Source organism: Arachis ipaensis, chromosome B6 (assembly GCF_059453495.1).
Source record: "Arachis ipaensis isolate K30076 ecotype BB chromosome B6, ASM5945349v1, whole genome shotgun sequence".
Classification (NCBI taxonomy): Eukaryota; Viridiplantae; Streptophyta; class Magnoliopsida; order Fabales; family Fabaceae; genus Arachis; species Arachis ipaensis.
The window spans coordinates 13,615,000-13,632,938 of NC_142441.1; the positions used below are offsets into that span (position 1 = coordinate 13,615,000).

At 33.7% G+C, this 17,939-nt stretch overlaps 2 protein-coding genes across 2 annotated transcripts; both read left to right on the forward strand.

Moving 5' to 3' along the window:
* The first annotated feature begins 11,163 nt into the window (after positions 1-11,163).
* On the forward strand, positions 11,164-12,070 carry LOC148554661 (secreted RxLR effector protein 161-like). Its single transcript, XM_088490423.1, has 2 exons — positions 11,164-11,495; positions 11,689-12,070. Exons 1-2 carry the CDS (start codon positions 11,164-11,166, stop codon positions 12,068-12,070), a joined length of 714 nt encoding a protein of 237 aa, XP_088346549.1.
* A 2,046-nt stretch (positions 12,071-14,116) lies between these two features.
* Positions 14,117-15,608, forward strand: LOC107645929 (epoxide hydrolase 2-like). The gene is made up of 2 exons (XM_016350085.3): positions 14,117-15,109; positions 15,179-15,608. The coding sequence occupies exons 1-2, from the start codon at positions 14,400-14,402 to the stop codon at positions 15,423-15,425; spliced, it is 957 nt and encodes a 318-aa protein (XP_016205571.1). The 5' UTR covers positions 14,117-14,399; the 3' UTR covers positions 15,426-15,608.
* Positions 15,609-17,939: the final 2,331 nt, after the last annotated feature.

Below are 17,939 nucleotides of genomic sequence, written 5' to 3' on the forward strand. Positions count from 1 at the left end.
TTTCTTTTGAATTGAAAACTTGAAACCATGTGCGACCAAATTTACAAATTCATTTTCAAGTATAGAAGACACTTGTTTTTCATTTGTCTAAATCGAATTATGTAATCGCCGATTAAAGCTTATGGATATCGGCAAGTGCACCGGATCGTTCAAGTAATACTACGATGAGTGAGAATCGTTTTCACAAGGATTAAAAAATTGAGCACACAGGGGTAGATTAAATTCTTAATTAGATTAATAAAACCTGATTTTGAAGGGGGCAAGATTGTGTCTTACTGAGAGCTTGAGAACCTTGAATGCTTACGAACAGAGAGCTTAAATGTTGATTTGAGAGAGAAGATAGTGATGGTGAGAGTCAAGGACTTTAGAGTTGTTTATGCTTAATCAAACCTTGTTTACTTATGTTGAAGTTTCCAAAGATCTTTCACGATAAATATTTAGTAACTGATTTCCAATTCCTTGGTTCCTCAGTTTCTCAAACATTAATTAGTTGTCAGGTAATTAATCAAGAGACTAAGCACAAAAACTGATTTAGTTTTCTAATTAGATTTAAAAGTAGTCCTTAGGTCGAATTACATGTCACATATTCAAACTAGTCCTGTCCAGTTAAATCTTCAGAAGAAAAACACAATTTTCAAAAGTTGTTCTAATCCGAATTATATGTCACTTATTCAAAATTAAAGTGATTGAAAATCATGCATGTGTCGTATACTAATTGAACCACTATTCCTAGCCGAATGCAAATAGTCATGTGAAAGAGTTTTCAAACTTTAGTTCAAATATCAAAATTTTCAATTATAATAAAAGAATTCAAAAGAGATTAATATACCTTTCGATACCCACTAATCCGAATGAAGAACGAATAACTCAATCATGAAATAGATCAATACAAAACTTCAAAATAAAATAAACATAAATTAATACCCATAGAAAACACAGAGCTCCTAACCATTTGACAAAGGATTAATTACCGATGGAAAAGGAAAGAAAACACTGAAAAGAGATTACGGAAGAGATGGATGTCCCTCTTTATGACCTATGTTTACTTATTTATATCATAATTCTAGAATTCAAATTCAAACTAAACTAATCTTATCTTTCGGATAGGAAGATAAGCTAACTAATTACTGACTTATAAATTTAAAACAATAATTCAAATCAAATCTAACACTCGAATCTCTTATGTTTCTAGAAAGAATTAATAACTAATCTTCTAGAGTCTTCAATATTTTGGACGTAATTAAGGCTTCTAAGATTTGTAATTGCAATTTATATTAGATGAGTTTCGACAAAAGCTCAAAAATACCTTCCAGGAACATGTGAGGAGGCCACCAGGTGCAGGACATGGCTGCCGGGCGCAGGGCTTGGCCGCTGGGCGTGCTACATCGTGGAGGGGGAGTCCATCCGCTAGGCGTGCTTGCTTGCTCCATTTCCTTGTTCCTTAGGGCACACTTCTATTTCTTAGGCCATGCTTTTGCTGATTTTGAATTTTTCTTTTTATTCTTGATTGTTTTTTAGTCAAAGTCTCCTAAAAACACAAAAATATTATCCCAACTCCAAATATTTGATTATTTATTAAATTATATTAGAAAACATAAGAAATTTAATTAAATCCTAAAAAAATCAAATAAATAAAGAACTTTAAAAATCGCTTAAGATAACGTGTCATTACAACGACAAACTTAAACTTTGCTTATCCTTAAGCAAAAAAGAAAGATAAACGGAGTTTAGCTTAATGAGAAAGACTTGGAAAGCTTTAAAATTAAAAACAAAAGTGAGATTTATGATAATCCTTGTAGTTACATTCGACTTCTCTTATCCTTCATGAATCTTGTATATTTAGGATTTAGGAATTTTTGAAACAAAAATTTGAATTATTATGAGAATTCTTTTGAATTTATATGACTTGAAGGTAGTTTATTTCTTATTTGGATTAGGGAAAAGATCTTTCGCGGGCTTTTGACTTTTAGTGTTTTGTCACAAGGCAGCTCTTAACAACTTTCAATCGATAGTCCAGGGCAAGTTGGCCCAAGTTACCGGGTGAAAAGTACCCCTCTGATATAATTATCCAAGTCTTTCCTTGACACAGTCATACCACAAATATATACTAGCGTTTTGACCCAGACATCGATGCCCATAGCCTCTTTGAACTTCTTAATGTTTTATTTTAAGGCGACTCTTTATGTAGACTTTCAAATGATAATCCTGATCTAGTTGGCCCAAGTTATCGAGTGATAAAGCACCCATCGGATCTACTAGCCTAAATCTATCCTTAAAACATAAATATCACAGGCACATAACTGGGTCCTAATCATTGGTGCTCAGATCCTCAGAACTTTTTATTTCTTTGATCTTTCCAGACTTTTTTTTTTCAACTACTTCAAGGAATTGATGGTCGAATCCTCATAATACTTCTTTAAATTTCTATTCTTGAAGATTCCTTTTCTGTTTCCTCAAGATTTCAAACATTTCATATTTCTTCAAATATAACCACATATACTTAAGCACCTCTACTATTTGCTTTTAATTATTTAATTCAATCCTTTCATCAAAATATCCTCCATAAAAATAGTTACTGGAGGAACAAGCATTTAAATTTGAAGTTTAAGATAAGAAAAGAAAGAAAGAATATATTATGTATGCAGGAAAGGAAAAATTAAATAAAAGAGAAAAACAAGAAAAATTAAAATAGAAAGGATGAAAGTAAAGAAGAAAGAAAATAGCTAACCACTAGTAGAGAGAATTTATCTTATTCTGATCTTACCCAAGTCTATTCAGTTATTATCACTGCTTCTTGTGCCGGACCTTTATGATCCATGGTGTTACCAACACCAAATTAAAGGTTTGTACCAAACTTAGAAATTTACGTTAAAATTAAAGATTGATAGAATAATGGGTGTAAATTATGGACAAAGGCATATGTGCATGAAAAAGAAAAGGATAAGATGAAACCTTAATCAACGTGATTTTAAATGAGGGGTATTTAATTTGAAAACAACTAGCATCCGTTAAGGACACCGGGCGTCCTTGCATGCATGCTCCCCTGGGAGCTTCATTAATCCTATACGCGAGGCATATTAAAGCTCATTTTGAATTGTTTGACTTTACACAAATCGCATATTAAAGCTCATTTTGAATTGTTTGACTTTACACAAATCACATAGACCAGTTGTCATATCTCCTCTAAAAAATTATTCATTGAATTTTGTTTCTAATTTGACCCAAAAGTGAATAGAATTTGGTGGGAAAGTAGAAAACCATGTAAAAGCATGCTTGGTCAATGAAGAAGAAAAAAAATTTTAATTTAAGATATATATTCATTAGTAGAAATTTGACCAATTTCAAAAGTATACCTTGTTATGTGTTCCAATGTTGATTCATCGCCTTCTCAAAAGTGCCTTGGGAGGTTTCCATGCTTTAGGCAATTTTGCTTCTTGAACAAAATTAGAAAATGGTGACACAAAATGAAGTTGTTTGGCAGGATTCAACATGAAAATCATTCCTTTAATTTTCAATACTTGAATAACAACTTCTTCCATATTGTGTTGCCCCCACGCATTATTTTTGACATTTTAAGGTAGAGTGGTTGTTTGTCGAACTATTAGATCATCCATATTGTGTTGAATATTTTCAGTCATACTCATTTTCACCACCTCATTCAATCTTTGTGACAACATATTTTTCAAATCATTATAACTTTTTCTTATTTCTTTTCGGATCATTGTGATAAAAGAGTTATCCATATTTAATGATTCGGAAATATCATGATCATTATCTATGATAATAATTTTTTTTAAATCTCAAACTTCAAAGAATTTTAGAAAAAACTTTCTCTTTTTTAAAATTTGATCAACTTTTAAGAGTTTTAAAGTTGAACAAAAGATAATTTTTTTAATTTTACAGAATTTTAAAGTTGAATGAGGTTTTGTTTTTTTTTTTTTCTATTGATACTTTTCTATACGATTTGTTTATGCAGATTTTTTGCATAAGTCATCAATGTAAATGATCGACTATCAAATGTTGTGGGTTCTTAAACTAAAGAAAATATCAATAGAAAATTTTAAGATAAAAAGAAGGGAAAAAGAAGGAATTGAAATGTAAAAAGTAAACGAAGGAAAAGAAACCAAAAGAAAAAGTACAAGATATAAATAAAAGATATGAATGACAACTTTAGGAAATGTACAAGATGTAAATGAAAGACTGAAAGAAACGGTGGAAGAAATATTTGATTTTTCTTTGTGAATCTGTTTGCGTCAGTGTGATATTAGAATATTTAGAGTATTTTGCCAAATAATTATGACTTTTTATTTTGATCCTAAATCTCTTATTTATAGAGAATTTAAATAATTAAAAATTATAATTATATCTAATAACTTCCAGCTTGTAGAAGACTTGTTCCACACACTTGAACAGTTGTAACTCCATTATAGAAAAGTATTGTAACTGAGTACGTAACCATTTCTAAAGTTGGCTTCAATAACCGCTTCTAAAGTTGATTTCGGTCTGTACATAGAAGTTAATTGACAATGCAATATTTTTGTCAAAGAGTTCAATAATATCTTGTCAAAAATATTATTTTTTTAATATAACACAAGCCAGTTGATTATACTATAAAATGACAGATTCACTTAAAACAAATATAAGTCAACAATTGCTAATAAAAAAAAATCGGTTTTAAGTTCGTTGCTGAAACGGATGAAGACAAGAAATTTGAAAAGAAGGGTCAGATCACAGAAGATTTTCCCATCTTTGAAAGAAAAAAAAATTAAGAAAATCTATTTCAAAACACCGCATCTTTCAAGGGATAGGTGCCAAAGTAGTAGGCTTGTTAAGAATCTAGCAGCAAGAGTGGGATCTATAAGACTATAATTGCTGCAGTGACCAATCAGATTGCTATAGCTCTGTTTCGTAGGTGCTGAAAGAAAAACTAGGGGTGAACGCGATAGGATCGAATTAAATTGAATATGATCAAAACTTTAAATCGATCTGCACTAAAATCATCTTATCGGATCTAATATTTGTATTTTTTAAGCATAGATTCAATCCGATTTTTAAAAAGTTAATTTTTATTTAAAAATTAATAAAATTCATTATTTTTTACTTTTTTTAAACATGTTTACTCTTAAAATATTATTAAATATACTTTTTTAAATAATAAAAATAAAATAATATAACATATATGATAATTATTAGTTGAAATAAAACATAAAAAATATTTACTTATTTATTTTTTGCAAATATGCAGATACCTACCTGAAATCTGCAATCCAATTCTATTAGTGTGCGAATCGGATCTGATCCGATAGCTTTCCGATCTCAATATCCACAATTTTTCGAATCGAAATTGATTAAACACCACAGATATGCGAATCAGACACCCCTAAAAACACCTTCTCCAAGGTAGCAATGGCCATTATTAGAATATTATTGTTGTTAGGTTTTAGTTAGTAATTAGTAGTTGAAAGTTAGACTATATTTATGAAAGTAGTTGTACATTTTGCTATAAATAGCTAGCTAGTTCATTGTACGTAACAACACAGATAGATATACATAATAATTTTCTCATTTTCTCTTGATCTTAACATAGTTTCATAAGCATAGGTTCTTATGTTTTTTCTAATGGGTGTTTCTGCCATTAAACTCATGATTTCTTCCTTCCCAACAGTGTTTTCGCTCTTTTTCGATCCCTTTTCCGACTCCGTTTTGAATTGTTGATCACACCCTTTGATTCTTTACATTGCTCTAAGTTCAACGGACCAAACCTTGCCATCATCCTATTTCTAACACGCTGCCACGCGCCGCCTTCATTCTCCATACTGCCTCCATTGTTCATATTTTCCCAGCTAAGTTTTCCACTAATTTTGTGGTCCTTCTGTCATCTTCTTCAGTCACTGTTGAGTTCATCAGCATCTTCACGTCGTTTCGAGTTGAAAGACCGAACTCCCGTTGGAAACAACGTCTTTATGCACCCGCAGGCGCTCTCTATAGATCGTTGCCTACTCTCATTTCCTCAATATCTAGATCGTTTCTTAGCCGTCTGATCGGCCTGAGATCAACAGCCCAGCATATGAACCACATGCTGCTCTGACCTATTTCAGATCCACGCATTGACTCGAACTGGCCTGTGTTGACCCATGTCATCTCACCTTACTGACTCAACGCTGATGAGGATTCAACTACCTATCTCGTGCCGCCACATGTCACTCGCATGTTGACGTGACTTCTGATGTGGCACGCTAGTGGGACCTTTCCAAATATTTTTTGGTGAGGTCTTTCCATTTTTGCACTCAGTTTTCTCATTTTCTCCTCCGATCTTTCTGTTTCTTCAAAGTCTTTGTCGTGGTTTTATTTGCTCTCATGGAAAAACCAAATATTTTTCAGCCTATTCTTGTCATTCTTAATGGTTCTAACTATAGCCATTAGGTTGAAGCCATGAAAGGTTTTCTCAAAGGATGCAAATTATAGAGCTATGTGACTGGTGATATTGTTTGTCCTATTAAATTGGTTGTCACTGCAACGGACAAATCCAAGGATGCCACTTCCAAATCTCAAGATGATGTCAATCAAGACTTAGCTGAGAAATTAGAAGATTGGGATAGTAAAAATCATCAGATTATCACTTGGTTTCAGAATACTTCCATCCCAGGTATCCATCTATAATTTGGACATTTTGAAACGGTTAAAAAGGTATGGAATCATCTAGCCAAATGTTATACCATTTCTGATCTCTCACATCAATATCAACTTCTCAAGGAGCTTCACAGCCTTAAACAAGACTAGGGACAAGCTGTTTATGATTTTCTTTCTCAAATGCAAATCATTTGGGATCAACTGACTTTTTGTGAACCTGTTCTTAAAAGTGCAAATATTGCCAAGTTATATGAGGATTATCGTAACTGAACACACCTTATTCAGTTTCTCATGGCACTTACTGATGACTATGAGCCAGTAAGAGCCTCTCTTCTCCATCAGAGTCCCTTGCCTAGTATTGAAGATACTCTCCCCTACCTGAAGTTTGAAGAAACGCGTCTAGGGCTTACTCGATCCAGAACTGAGAATGTCTTTGCAATTGCTGACAAAAAGACAAAATTTTGTCGACATTGTAACCGTTCTGGTCATCTCTTTCCTGATTGTCCCTTTGTTGAATGTCGAAAATGTAAGCAAAAAGGTCATATAGCCTCCAACTGTTCCACCATATTTTGACACTACTGCAACCAATTCGGCTACTTAATTACCTCTTGTGCTACTCATCCACCATGTCCAGATCCAAATAAGCATCATCTCGTTCTAAGTCAGTGCCTGTTTCTCTTGTTGTTGCTAATGTCTCTACCTCATCCACTTCTGCTAGTCCATTGCCTAGCTATTTCTTCATCAGATGTTGAATCATGTCTTAAACAACTTCCCTCGTTCTCTAGTAATACTTCTTCTACTTTATCCACTGATCCAGGTAATTTTAAATGGTATTTTGATTCTGATTAATTACTTTAATCACATGTCTCCTTTACGTCATCTTTTCTCCTCTTTCTCTACCACTACTTCAACCCTTTCTATCCACACCGTTGATGGATATCTTATGCATGTGAAGCATAAGGGTTCCATATCCCAGCCAAACCTAAAGCTTCTTGATACTTATTTTATTCTTCAATTACATTTCACTTTAATTTCTGTCGGCCAATTAGTTGAGCTAGGTTTTGATGTCAATTTTTCTATTTCTGGTTATCGTGTGCAGGATCGTCGGGTGGAATAGATCATCGAAACTGGATGTAAGGTTGGAAGACATTTTGAGCTAAGGAATCTTCATGTTTGATGAGTTTGGAAAACTCCAAATTAATATGATGATCAAACATTGTTAAAAATTATTATTAGGATTTATTAATTTGATTTTGATTCAAAATTATGTGCTTAATAATTTCTGTTTTGTGTGCAGATTTTGATCATTGGGCTTAATGAAACTTAAAGCCCAAATGTGCTAAGGAAGTAGTATTCAGCCTTGTACAAAATTCTAATTAATGAATGGCTGAGTTATTACTATGAGTTGGACCAGAAAATCTTTAAGCAAGCCCAATTCAACCTTTGTTGCAAGACCAACAAAGCCTGGTCCGAAAATTGAAAGGGGAAAGAAAGCAAAAGTTTCATGCTTTCCACGGATGCCTTCCCCTCTTTAATGGAATTCAAATTCATTTAACTTGGTTTAATTGCATTGGTAACATGAAAGAGAAAATGCAATTGATTTGATGGTATTAATTGATTTCACACGTTACAAGTCATGGGGATGGGGGGAGGGAAGTGGATAATTAACTCATTTTAATTTCTTTCTTCACTCTCATTAAAAGCTTTTTCACTCTTCTCTCTCTTCTCTCTCTAGTTTCGGTCACTTCACTGACAGTGAAGAAGCTTGTAGAAGCAAGCTATCAGAGGAAGAAGAACAGAAGCTATGAAGAAGCAAGAGGCCAAGGTGATGATGGTCCTTGCAAAAGGAAGATCTACAGTATGGCATGGCTAGGATTTTTGCCACTAAAGGCAAGGATTGAAGAAGATTCAAGATCTCCATGCCTAAAAATGGTAGCAATCCATTTTGGTCAGAGAAGAAGATCTCTTAGGTGAGGCTCGTTTTTACTTTTTGTTCATCCATCACATAAGGTATCTACTGTAGCTACGTGGAGGAGGAAGCAAAAGTGAAGCAGATGGAACTGTCAAGGATCAAGGGTTCATCAAGGGTCAGAAATCCTTCTTGGAGACTAAGTCAAGATGGAAGGCTCAGATTGATGAAGCTTGATGAGAAGGGATGAGAGAGAGGTAATTGCATGTTGGTTTTGCTTTCGGTTCCCTCTCTCTCTTCTCTCTGTCCGAACCGGTTTTGAATGTTGAAGAAGAAGAAGTTGGCTCGGTCGAACCGTTTCAACCTTGGAAGCTTCCCCCTCTATAATAAGGGTGAACGGCCAAGGCTTGAGACAAGGAGAGTAAGCACATAGTTCTCATAGCTACCCAAGCTAACAGAAGTTCTTCTCCTTCAATGTGTTTTATTTTGTATTTTTTTTTAGTTTTGTTTGTCTGAGTCTCATGGTGAAAAAGGCAAACAGTGTGAGGTTTGTAAGAAAAAGCCAATGAGAGGAAAAAGACAAAGTGTACAAAATTAAAGAAAAAGCCATAGATGTCCTAGAGGTCCTTTGTACATCTGTGTTGTGTATCATGATTCTGTGGGAATCCCCTTCCAAGTTGGGTTAGCACTTAGCAGTTAAAAATTTGGTAGGTGACCAAGTCAAGTTCAATTTTGGGGATAGATTTTAGACTTATCCCGGATAGGAAGGGTAGTTCCTAGGGAGAATTGGTATCTGTAATCTGTATGATTATAATAAAATTTTATCATTGTTGTGATGGAGATTGGATGTAGGCTGCATTGCACTTAGCAGCTGAACCAGGATACTTCTTGGTGTGATTCTCTCTCTCTCTTCTACTCCATTTCTGTTTCTGTTGCATAGGAGACAAAATTAAAAAATATCTCTTGACTGGTTACGAGACAAAAAGAAAATGTCTCTTGACTAGTTACAAGACAAAGAAGAAAAATCTCCTGAAGCTATTTAAAAGGGCAGAAAGTAACGCTCAGCAAAAATGGGTTAAGATTCAACCCCCCTTCTCTTAGCCACTGATTACCATCAATGTTCCATCTACCATAAATCTTTGTGATATTTCTTCCCCATCTACCCTTCATTTGTGGCATCATCGTCTTGCTCATAGTTCCTTAGGAAAATTATGTCCCCTTATAGCTAAGGAGTCTTAGGGTCAGTCAATAATGAGTCTTTTGATTGTATTTCTTGTCAAACAGCAAAATAACCAGCTTTATCTTTTCCTAATAGTTCCTCTCTTGCATGTTCTTCTTTTGATCTTATACACTATGATATTTGGGGTCCTGCTCCCACACCTTTAATGGGTAGAGCTCGATATTTTGTGATTTTTATTGATGATTATTCACGTTTTACTTGGGTCTATTTGATGTCCAATAGACATGAGTTACCTCAAATTTATATCAACTTTTCCACAATGATTAAAACATAATTTTCTAAAGTCATTAAAGTATTTTGGCGTGATAATGCTATGGAATACCGTGACTCAAAATTTTTGAACTTCCTTGATGAACATGGTACTTTGTCAGAGTTTTCTTATCCCAGTACCTCTCTACAAAATGGAAGAGCAGAACGCAAATGCCATCATATTCTAGATTCTAGTCGTGCTATGCTTCTTTCCTCTTTGTGTCCTAAACGTGTTTGGGGTGAAGCCGTTCTTATTGTTGTTCACATTATCAATTGTCTTCCTTCCTCTGTTCTTGATAATATTACTCTTTTTACGCATCTTTCTCATAGGTCTCCAGACTATAGCTCTCTTCGCATCTTCGGTTGTGTTTTTTTTCCTTCTTCAGCCTCGTGAACATAATAAACTCAAACCTCGATCTTGTTTGTGTTATTTTCTTGGTTATGGTACTGAACACAGAGATTATCATTGCTGGGATCCTATCTCTCAATGTATTCGTATATCTCGTCATAGTATTTTTTGGGAGCATCACATGTTTTCTAAATTTTCCTTTTTTAAGTCTATTCCTTCCACTCAATCACCACTCTTTATTATATTGATTTGTTTCCTAGTGATACGAATGTAAATATTGTGTCAAGTTCTCCTCCTGAGATAACTACTTATGTGCCTTCTCCTGTTATCGATGATCCAAGGCCGAACGATGATCCTGCTTTTGTGGGTCTTCCTTCTTCATCCACTCGCATTTCTAGGGTAAGAAATCCACCACCGCATCTTCTTGATTATCATTGTTTTGCTACTATCATTCACCATCATGAACCCATGTCATACAAAGAAGCCTCTATAAATTCAAATTGGCAGCAAGCAATGCAGGAAGAAATTCAGGCATTAGACAAAGTACACACTTAGAATTTGGTTGATCCTCCTTCTAATCAGGAAGCTACAAGAAGCAGATGAGTTTACAAGATTAACACTCGCTCTAATGGCTCTACTGATAGGTATAAAGCTCGATTAGTTGCTCAAGGATGTACCCAAGAGTATGGTATTGAGTATGAAGAGACTTTTGCTTTTGTTGCTCGCCTTACATATGTTCGACCTCTTCTTGCTATTGCTGCAGTCCGCAAATGATCTTTCAGTCAGATGGATGTGAAAATTACTTTTCTTAATGGTGATTTGAAAAAGAAAGTCTACATGAAACCTCCTTTAGGATATTCTTGCTCTCCTAACAAAGTTTGTCTTCCTCGTAAGTCACTTTATGGTCTTAAGCAAGCACCTCGAGAATGGTTTGAAAAGTTTAGCAACACTATCTCCAATCTCGATTTCTCTTGCAGTCTTTATGATTTTGATGGCATAATTGATCTTAAGGCCAGCCTCCACCACCACTTTGAGATAAAAGATCTTGGATCTCTTAGTTATTTTCTTGGTCTTAAAGTCATCTCGTCAAATGATGGCATTTGTCTTTCTCAAGCAAAGTATGCATCTGATCTTTAGGGCAGGACTTACTGATAGTCGTACGAATTCTACTCCACTTGATCCTAATGTTTGTCTCACTCCTATGGATGGCAATTCTTTGGATACTCCCACTCTTTATCGACAATAAGTTGGTGGTCTTGTTTACCTGACTGTTACTCGACTTGATGTTGCCTATCCTGTTCATATTGTTAGTCAGTTCTTATCAGCACCTCGCACTACTCATTATGCTATTGTTCTACGAATCTTTCACTACATCATGGGTACTATGTTTCAGGATCTTCATTTTTCAACTCAGTCTTTTTTGACTCTTCATGCATATTCTGATGCTGATTGGGTTGGTGATCTCACTGATCGACGTTCTACTAATCGCTATTGTTTGTTTCTTGGTGATTTTCTTATCTCCTGGCATGCCAAGAAACAAACTTTTACCGCTCAATCAAGCACCGAAGCAGAATACCATGTTCTGGCTGACACTTCTGCTGAAGTAGTTGTGATTTGTTGGCTTCTTGAAGATTTGGGGGTCCCTCAAACTTCTCCCACTGATATCTGTTGTGATAATAGAAGTGTCATTTAGATTGTCCATAATAATGTATGCCATGAGCGCACCAAACACATTGAGAATGATTGTCACTTTGTACGACAACGTCTCTTCATTGGTGTTATTCGTCTATTATATGGGATATGGATCAAATAGATGATATTTTACCAAATCTCATCATCCTACTCACTGTCGAAATCTAGTGTCCAAACTCAAAATGGTCTCCTTAGCTCCCACTTGATTTTGAGAAGGGATATTAGAGTATTATTGTTGTTAGCTTTTAGTTAGTAGTTAGTAGTTGAGAATTAGACTGTAGTTATGAAAGTAGTTGTACATTTTGCTATTAATAGCTAACTCAAAATGGTATGTAACTATTGGTAAAAAAAATGGATATTTTCAACTTTTAGTAGTTTCGACCATAAAAGTGGTATTTTGACTGCAGAAGCAGAAATGGGCAAGTCGAAGTCGACGAAAGATGAGACAAAGAATGTCGAAGTCGAAGGGTAGTTAGTGACCTTTCTTGGACATCAAGACTTACTATTCGACCTTCAAAGCTGAAGAAGAGAACATGGGAGCGAAATTTAAGGAGCAAGTTAGGACTTGAAAATCAAAGGAGACGTGGGTGTCAAAACTTGGGGACAAAAATTCTTCATATGGTCAAGGTAAGGTCGTGGCTGAGGAAAAGGAGAAAATAGGATCATGAACAACATGATACATGATCAGTCAATGTTATAGTCTATAAATAGTAGAAACTTAGAAGAGTTCGGGGCTTCAATCCAAAACACTAGACTACTAGAGCATCACGTAAACTCATAAAATTTTCAGTTTCTGCGACGCAACGGAAGAATATGGAGTGCAAGTGCATGTGAGTGTTAGAAGTCAACCTTTAATTCGCTTTGTTTTGTTTATTTTATTTATTGTTGTTTATTTTCTTTATATTATGTTACTGCTTTATTTTAATCGATACTTTACACTTTTATTGTCTATTCTATTTTATTATCTATTCGTTAGCTTTGCGTCATCATTTATCATAAATTTACCACTAGCAATATCGACATAAATTATTTTGACACCAATTAAGTAATTTCTGGATCGAACTCACTCTTTTTCAGAAAAATTGTATCTGCTCCCCAATACTTAAGATTTTGATACAAGCTCGTTTTGACACTACCTATCGAAATCGACCAAAAAAAACGAGGGAAACAGTAACAACACAAATAGATATACATAATATTTCCTCAGTTTCTCTTGATGTTAACAGCCATTGTTTTTTAATCTTCAATTACCATCACAATTAGTCATGATTGGTAATAAACAAACATCACCGTCTGAATTTTTTGGAACACCGACAAATCAGATACGGGAAGCATATTTGTTAAGAATCACATCAACTCTGAGCTTGTTAATTCATAATGGATTTTAAAGCAATATTCAATGTGAGAAGAGCTTACAAGAAACCAATATATCTATAATATGGCTCGAGCTTATTAGCAACATTGCAGATCTTAGTTTCTTAAAAGTAAAGCTCAGTCTGTCATGTCTTGTTTCCATTCCTACATATTTTTTACGTTGTGTTTAATATGTTGGTTCAGTTTGGTGTAATGACTAATGAAGCACCTCTTTTCGTACTGCATTAAATAGCTGGTAGTGATCTGCAACCCACTTACAATATATAATATTATTTCCCTCCACTAATCTGCTTCCATTGAGGAGCACCCTTTTATTGATTCACCTTTCGAAGATTCCAAACTACAAGTTCCTTTACATAAAAGTTAAATGGTGTATATCATTATACAAGGCATAAGCTAATTAACAAATTACAGAATAGAAATGCTATATAAGTCACAATATAATATTGATTCATTATAATTCGATTGTAATTTCTCTCATTATGATTATTTATAAATTATAAGGTAATAAATCATTTGAAACAACGGTATCTCATATGGTAAGTCACTTATAAAAGAAATATTCAAATTTTCGAATTATATTATTTTTATTTTTAATATTCAAAATACACTCCTAGTACAAGAACAAATACAATGCTCTATTTAAAGAATGAAAAGGAAATAAATAAGAGTTGATGGCCGGCTTCGATCCATTATAACACCAGTAAACACCTCCACTGAAGAGATGCCGTACAATGATATTCTGTGTTGCATATGACCGCAGCAAGGACGGACGACACTCTCCATTGAACGAGATATGAATATTCCAAATTCTGAAAATAAATAAATAAGCTGGATAAAGAATGTAGTGTCCCATTTCCATCGTAGGAGCCACTACCCATTGCCGAACCAACTCTCTTTCTCTCCATTTAAATTCATTCATTCTTCATCCCATCCATACACAAAACAAAACAAACATGGAAACCATACAGCACAGAACGGTGCCAGTGAATGGCATCAACATGCACGTTGCAGAGAAAGGAGAAGGCCCAGTGCTGCTCTTCCTCCACGGCTTCCCCGAGCTATGGTACACTTGGCGCCACCAGATTCTGGCTCTCTCCTCCAAGGGATACCGCTGCGTGGCGCCAGATCTCCGTGGCTACGGGGACACCGATGTTCCAGAGTCGGTGAGCAGCTACACTTGCTTCCACATAGTGGGAGACATTGTTGCCCTCATCGACTCACTTGGAGTGGATCAAGTGTTCCTGGTGGCTCATGATTGGGGCGCCATGATTGGTTGGTTCCTCTGCATGTTCCGCCCGGAGAGAATCAAAGCATATGTATGCCTCAGCGTGCCTCTCCTGCGAAGACACCCTACCATAAAAACCGTTGATGGGATGCGTTTCTTGTATGGTGATGACTACTACATTTGCAGGTTTCAGGAACCGGGAGAAATCGAAGGTCAGATAGCTCAAGTTGGAACACTCAATGCCATGAAGAATATCCTCACAACCCGCAAGACTGGGCCTCCCATCCTTCCCAAGGGACAGTTTGGAAATGGAGTCAATGAATCTACCCCTGAGACCTTGCCTTCTTGGCTCACTCAGGACGATCTCGATTATTTTGTCTCCAAATTCGAGAAAACTGGCTTCACCGGTGGCTTGAACTACTACAGAAATTTGAACTTGTGAGTGTGTGTGTGTGTGTGTGAATTAATTGATTAATAATTGTAGTTAATTAATTTGTGAATGTGCAGGAACTGGGAGTTGACGGCACCATGGAGTGGAGCGAAGATCAAAGTGCCGGTGAAATTCATAACAGGTGATATGGACATGGTGTACACGTCGCTAGGGATGAAAGATTATATCGAGAGTGGGCTTTTCAAGGAAGAGGTGCCGAATTTGGAGGAAGTCATTATTCAAGAAGGTGTAGCTCACTTCAACAATCAAGAGGCAGCAGAGGATGTCACTAATCACATTTACACCTTCATTACTAAGTTCTAATAATATCATCATCAAATGAAAGCCTTGCTATGAGCCTATGTCTACTTGGCGTTACGTTCCTTCTGTTTCAAATAAGTTAGAGCTCACTGCTCACTGCTCTTTTTGTTTCACTTGTACTCCATGCAAGTCTTAGAGCAAACCTCCTTTTTTTTCATTTTTATAATAAGCTAAACTTGTCGTAACAATAATTCATTGCATCTCTTCTTCATTCTCTGTTTTCGGTTTATACTATGCGTTTTTGCCGCCTTGTTCTCTCCTTGATATCTCAAACAAAGTCTGCCACGTAATACCAAGGGAAAAAGTTTGTCATCATCATCACATAAAACGCCACCTACATAACGACACCCAACTCCAATGATGTCTACATCCTAAAATCCAAATGGCCATTAGAATTTAAATTCATTAGAGATATAAATTAAGATTAACTTAACCAAATTGGTAGTTAATTAGAAATTAGAGATTTAAAGAGATTACTGTTGAGGCTGTTGCGAATATCTTCTTCCTAGTACCTGGATGGGCTCTAAATGTGACAAATTTTCCATGTTTTGTTGTTGGAAGGGGACCACAACAGAACAGACCAGACCCTAAGTCAAGATAGCTTATCGGGTTGGTAGGCGGATACATATATTGTCCTTCTGTATCACATGCCATAACAGAAAGTAGCTAATGGTCCTTCCTTATTAATTGAAATCTTGATTCTTGAACATATCATAAAAGAAATTGAAGACTAATTGAGGTGATTTCGTCAATTCATTTCAGCACCGACCCGACACTAGTAGGTAAGAGAGAGAAAAATTGTACTAAATTTTTTTATTATTCTTTTTTTTTTTGTACATATTTTTTTATTATTCTTTAACGTATAGAAGATTCTCTTTTTTTCATTTTTTATCGATATCTTTTATTACTAAAAGTAAAAAGTGTTTACAAAAATGATATATATAACATTTCTCTTTCTAAATATAGTTTAAATTAGGAAAATATTATTTTAACAATTAGTAACTGGCAGATAAATTATTCAATTTACCCTTTGTTGTTAAATACTAGAAAACTTAACTCAGTTATCAATTGTTAAGTGTCAAGCTACTTTTAGTTGTTGAAATAACATTTTTTTTTCTTTAAATTATACCCCCACAATCATTTTAATTTAGAATATTTAAAATTAAATAGACTTGTTTTGCGCATATTTGTAATACGATTTTTATTTTACAGTCATCTGATAAAAAATTAAAAATATCTCTCTAAACATACTTGGATGTATTCAAATATTATTGTATGTCAACATATTTAATTTTTTAAATTTATATTTTTAAAATAAATTTAAAAATAGTATATATTATTATTTATTAAAATAAAAATATATTAAACTATTTTATATAAATAAAAAAGATATTAAAAATATTTTTAAAAATAATTTATATTTTAATATTTATATTATTATAATTTATTTAAAATATATATAATGTCGCGTATTTCATAAAAATTTAAAATTAATACGTCTTTGTATTATGCATCTTGTTAGCGTATGGATTTTAAAAATACATTTATCCATAAATATTTTTTATTAAGTAAAACCTATTACGTTTTCTGTTAATTAAAATAAAATCTATTTTTTTATTAACTTTAGATCATTAAATATGTTTGATGTCAAATGCTTTTGATTTGCATATATACTGAAGTTACCATTACTCCTCCAACTCCCACCGCTTCAGCTCCCCAACAACTGATGAAACCTTCCTGCTCCGGAGTCAGACTCATAAATTCAAATTAGGTGGAAACTTTCATCAAGTTAATTTTATATAACGTTGATATTTAAAAATTATTAAATAATTTAATAAATTTGATTAAATTATTATATAATAATTTTTAATTATAAATTTTATATGAAGACAATAAAAATAATTGTATATAAGTGTGAATTTAAATTGATCTGTTGTGTTCATTTTATTTTTTTGAGTCAGACTTTTTAATAATAAAGATGCGTATGTAGTTTATTTTATATAAAGTTGATAATTAAAAATCGTTTGATAATAATTTAATCAAATTGATTAAATTATTTAATAAATTTTAAATATTAATTTTATACCAAAACAACTATATTTAAATTTTTTATTTTTTTAATAATTGGCTAAAATTTTGGAGGAAATTTGAATAAAATAGTCCGGCATGAACAATGATGGCACTACTCTATGAATAATTGTGGCTAAAATTTTTAATAATAATATATAATGTTATATAATTAGTATTATTTAATATATATATATATATATTCTAATATTCTAACTCTAATTTTATTGTCAATAAAAAAGAAATAATAGCTTAAATTATTTTATTTAATTTAATATTTATAATTTTATACATATAATATTTATAATTTAATAATTATTATATCTAGTATTATTTAATTATTTTAATAATAATTAACATATGCCAATGAGTTATAACTCAAATGGCATAGACTCCTCATACTCAATTAAGAGGTCGCGGGTTTGAGTCATATATCTTTCCAAATTTAGT

Bases quoted from the DNA above. Each gene is read 5' to 3' on its own strand.
- LOC148554661 (XM_088490423.1), top strand. From the start codon at position 11,164: ATGGATGTGAAAATTACTTTTCTTAATGGTGATTTGAAAAAGAAAGTC. The intron at 11,496-11,688 runs GTATGCATCTGA...TCATATTGTTAG, and splicing joins ATTTGTCTTTCTCAAGCAAA to TCAGTTCTTATCAGCACCTC.
- LOC107645929 (XM_016350085.3), top strand. From the start codon at position 14,400: ATGGAAACCATACAGCACAGAACGGTGCCAGTGAATGGCATCAACATG. The intron at 15,110-15,178 runs GTGAGTGTGTGT...GTGAATGTGCAG, and splicing joins TACTACAGAAATTTGAACTT to GAACTGGGAGTTGACGGCAC.